The 4980-nt window shown below is 35.9% G+C and overlaps 1 protein-coding gene across 1 annotated transcript in view; it reads left to right on the forward strand.

Annotated features, from left to right (window-relative positions):
• The window catches only part of LOC107737484 (astrocytic phosphoprotein PEA-15-like), a 21777-nt gene that overhangs the window by 15686 nt on the left and 1111 nt on the right, over positions 1–4980 (forward strand). The window contains exon 2 of the mRNA XM_016548971.1: positions 4205–4379. Coding sequence (XP_016404457.1) covers positions 4205–4379 — 175 coding nt within the window. The remainder of the gene's footprint in view (positions 1–4204; positions 4380–4980) is intronic.

Here is a 4980-nt window from a genome sequence, read left to right on the forward strand (position 1 = left end):
ACACACACACACACACACACTCTCTCACACACACACACTGACTAAAGCTTCTGACTGAATATGTGCTGACAAACGCTTAATAAGAGCTAATAAACAACATTGTTTCTGTGATGGATCTACTCTGATGAAAGAGATGTTTATCTAATTTTTTTTGCAGTGTGCTTGAAATGATACCTGCCTTTCTAATAGCTGAAATAGTTTAATGCTAACCTGTCTTTCTTTCTCTCTCTCTTTCAAACAGAGGATAGAGAGAGATGTGGTTATTATGGCTGTGTACCTGGAAGCTAGCGTCTGTCTGTTAGCGCTGCTGAGTTTTGACGCTGTTGAAAGCAATTACCGCGTCTGAGCGAGGAGCACACGTTGCTGTAACTGCATTAGTTTCCACTATCATTAAACATCACCCTTTAAACCTTCCCACAATACAGACGAGCTGCTAATGCCAGAGAAACAGCAGACGCCTGCACGTATCCAACAAACAAACACAGTTACAGCACACAGTAAAGCCAGTGGCATCGTTTAGTTTCTCAACTTTTGTTACGCTAGAGAAACAAAACCTTTGTCGGATTTATGAAGTTGGAGAATTGTTTTTCTAAAAAATAACAATTCAATATCATCAGCACTGATTGGACAGTGATTTGTTTCACTCCCTCAAGAAATGTGTATGATTCAAGCAAGTCCAGTCAACCGTCTCCACGGCAACTATAAAAATGCAGCGTTAAATAATAGCGCAGAAAGTCAATAATACAGTAAGCCAAGTACATAAACACAACACAATACATAAACACAACGAAGTTAAATATGAAAAACTCTCTCTTATTGATTAAATCTGCAAATCATGTTCTGATAAAATCATATTAACAGTGAAATACTGAGAAAAAATATGGATGGATGGATGGTTGGATAAATGGATGGATGGATGGTTGGATAAATGGATGGATGGATGGATAAATGGATGGATGGATGGATGGATGAATAAATAGATGATGGATGGATGGATGGATGGAAGAATAAATATATGATGGATGGATGGATTGTTTACTCACCTTGTTATTTTGAAAATGAAATCTTCAGGCTGGATGTTTAACGGATTGCTGATTTCATATATTGTGTGTTTTCAGTCCGTCTGTGTTTTCCATCGGATTGGTTTGGTTTCAAGCTTGTTTTGGGGTTTGGTGAGTGCTGCTGTCCAGTGATAGATGTGTTTCTCTTGGTCTTGAGTTGTAATGATCTGATGATCTGGGTTTGTTTGTCCGTAGGCTGTTTAGTTTTAAGTGAATGTCTCTCTGGACCGGATGAGTTGCTGAGAGGCTCCTTCGAGCTTCGTCTCGTGGCAGTGTGGTGTTTTGTGATAAAAGCAGAGGAGATCGCTAATTCGGAAGCGCCTCCAGAAATGTATGACTGTTTTGTTGTGTATTTAATGAAGTGAGGGATACTCTGTATCTGTTTCTGTGTCCAATCACTGCCTGCCCGCCGTTACTTTGAAACTAAAACAGCTTGAGCTGATTCTAAAGAAGTCTGCTGACTCGGTGTGTAGCTTAAACACAAGCATTTACTAATCCTGAAAAATGTCTTGCAGTTTGGTAACCGTGGTATAAGTGGAATAATGGAATAATTTAACATCACTGTACAGCCGAGGTATAACTCCTCAGGATGTCCATTCATTTAAATGATTCCTCATGTAAAGAATCTTGATTTGGTGAATGACTAATTACAGCTCTCTAGTAAATTTCCTGAACTGCTTAACATACAGACTCATTTCACACTTTGTCTTGTACTTATTACTGTGTATTTATGATTTATTTTAAGATTAAAATAATGATAAAAAAAATAGAATTGATTGATTGATTGTTGATTGACTCCGCTTTTAAAATGTAACAGACAGAAACTATTTACATTCTGTCTTTAGAGTTATTTTAGTATCCGTTGACGTAGGTATAATTTCACTAATATTTTTATTTTTTATATTTTCTGTTTTAATTTTTTTGTTTAATTGTGTTGTGTGTTTTTGTCATTTTTATAAATGTCTATATAGTTTTTTTTTTTTTTTTTCCTTCAGTTTTATTTTTAGCTATTATAGAATATCAAGTTAAACTATATGGCATTGGGATGTTTCCCAGGCAAGTGACTTAAATAAAATATGTTTAAGTTTTTTGTATATTTTATTTTATTTCAGTTAATATTTACTTAATTTCAAGTAACTTGTTTTTTTTTTTTAGTTAATAATAATTATCCTGGATAAGCCTGTCTTGCATCTATCTTTGCATCTCTTTGTGTTTATAGTCACTTTTATGCTGCACATTAACTTTTATTTGTGCACACTGCCGACAAAATCAAGAGTTGTGTTGAGAATCTAAAACCTACCTTGTTGCTTTGAAAACGGCCCCGCCTTGCTTTCATATTTCCTTCAGAAACTGCAAATCTAATTTAGATCGTTCCAGTTTTTATTGTGAGACACTAGATGTGTCAAACTGCATTCTCATGGGCTTTTATGCATTCTTCTTCTCTCCGTATCCCCTGATGTGTTTCTTCTCTCCTCTGCTGGAGGCTGGTGTAAGTGCAGCGCTGTATTGAGGTCAGCAGCAGATCAGTGCGCTTTACAGACAGCAGCAGATAAACAGCAGCGTGTCAACACTCTTTGTACGGATATGCAATCTGTATAAGTGTGTGTGTAGGATGCATTTGTATGTTTCCCACTCGTTCTATTTCTTCCATCACACACACAGTATTCTAGCAGTGATGAATGTGGAATGCTTGCTCTGTTAAACCGGCTGCTGCTGCACAAATAATACATTGTAAAATCACAGAGGCGTCCATCTTGGCTCTGGATCCTGCACAGTTTCCTCAGACCTCTGTCCTCGTGTGGGCTGGGAACTGCCAAAGTGTTGGGATTGGTTTGTTTGTCATGGAGCGTGGAGCTCGCGGTGTATCATGCCACGTCTCGGTGTTTTGACAGCATGATGGTGCGGAGGATATCAGCGCTGGTCGTGAGCTCGGCTAGAGGGAGACAGAGAGAAACTTTGGCCTTAACTTTCGCTCTTGGTCACTAGAGAGTGTGTGCATGTGACAGGAAGTAAGAGTGCAAGACTGTTTTGTCTGGTTTTCAAATACAAATGTTGAAACTTGCTTAAATCCAGATGGATTTAGTTGAGATGTGAATTGAACATGATGAAGTCTTGTTTGAGCTTATGCTTAAAACGAGAACACTTATCTCTCAATAGGGGAAATTAAACTTCTTTTGTCTTTGAATTAAGTAGATTTGTTTTTTGTTTTTTTCTGAGGCCAGTGGCATATATTTGTTTTTGTTTTAATCATAAACTAATTTCATTTTTGACCATTTTCTCATAAAACAAGACTTCTGGTTTAGTGTAATTTTGCTTCTCAAGTAAATGCATCTTGATTTACGATTTTTTTTTACATTTACACTGGAAAAAGTATTTATTTATGTAGTAAAATGAATGAGAAAGTAATGTAGATATATTACACGTTGTATTTTCAAATGTTGAAGCATTAAAATACATTTACATTCCGAGACCATATTGGCATATCGTGTCTTAAAACGTCTTAAATTTACTTTCATAAAACCGGCAGAAACCCTGGCTTCAAAATTGTGCAGTGTCTAGAAAAACTTCTTAGTGTAAGTTAAATTCATTATATATTACTTATAATTTGCTAGTAAAACGTAATATGTTATGATTATGTGCATTTTGTCTCTTAATTAGAAGCACCACAACATTACCAGTGTGTTTATAATATATAACAATTTCGAAAGCACACCAAAAACAAATATGCTAATAACGAACACACTGCTTGATTTAAAAACGCAGTGTCAATTGACATATATATATACAAAATAAAAAAAATGCATGTAGTCTTCAGGTATTTTTTAATTAAGTTCACATTCAGCTTGAAGTTTATAAGAAGTAATCAAATAAACAAACAAATAAATAAACAAAAACAAAACAAGAAAAGTGAACAAATTAAAATAATACAATTGCTGAAAAAAACTCAAACAAAAGGTACAAAAACCTCAAAAACTTAGGACACTCACACATGCATACGGGACTAGTCATAGAAAGGGTTTTAGCCTCGCTCGTATAACTGAAAGACGTTTTTAGGGTATCCTGATATCACTCAACGCTAATATATGAAGCAGAGCTTACAGATACGCTTGTGTGCTGATCTGTTCATTCTGTCTGTCTTTCAGAGAATGTCTGAATACAGCTCGATGTTGAGTGATCTGTCTGAGAACATCACTAATGAAGACCTGGAGCAGCTGAAGTCGGCCTGTAAGGAGGACATCCCTGAAGACCAGAGCAACTCCATCACCTGCTCCAGAGACTGGTTCAGTTACCTGGAGAACAATGACAAACTGGCACAAGGTGAGGAGGACTCTGGACAGATTCATCTAGCATGAGAATGAATGTGCTCTCACTCAGGCTGCGTGCACGAGTCGAACAGAGATTAGAATAAAGTTACTAGTCACTGATAATCTTCCTCTCTGGCACTCAAATATCATTTGCATTTATGTTCAAAATATTGAAACATCCTGTTATAGGTCACGAGAAAAGGAAGAACCAATGATATTTGACACAACAAGAAGTAGCAAAATCGTACATATTACAGAAATAACACACTTAAGTCAAGTCACCTTTATTTGTATAGCGCTTTTAACAATACAGATTGTGTCAAAGCAACTTTACAGCATTAAATAGGAAAATAGTGTGTCAATAATGCAAAACGACAATAGTAAACACTCAATTTTTAGTTAAATGCAGTTCATCATTGAATTAAAAGAATATACTTAAGTGTGAACTTAATGTACAGTTTTTGGACACTTAGTTACATGTTAATTGCAATTAAAGTATTATAGTTTAAATGTATATTAAAGGGATAGTTCATCCAAAAATGAAAATGTGATGTTTATCTGCTTACCCCCAGGGTATCCAAGATGTAGGTGACTTTGTTTCTTCAGTAGAACAC

This window comes from Sinocyclocheilus rhinocerous, unplaced genomic scaffold, assembly GCF_001515625.1.
Source record: "Sinocyclocheilus rhinocerous isolate Xijiao unplaced genomic scaffold, SAMN03320098_v1.1 scaffold2902, whole genome shotgun sequence".
Lineage (NCBI taxonomy): Eukaryota > Metazoa > Chordata > Actinopteri > Cypriniformes > Cyprinidae > Sinocyclocheilus > Sinocyclocheilus rhinocerous.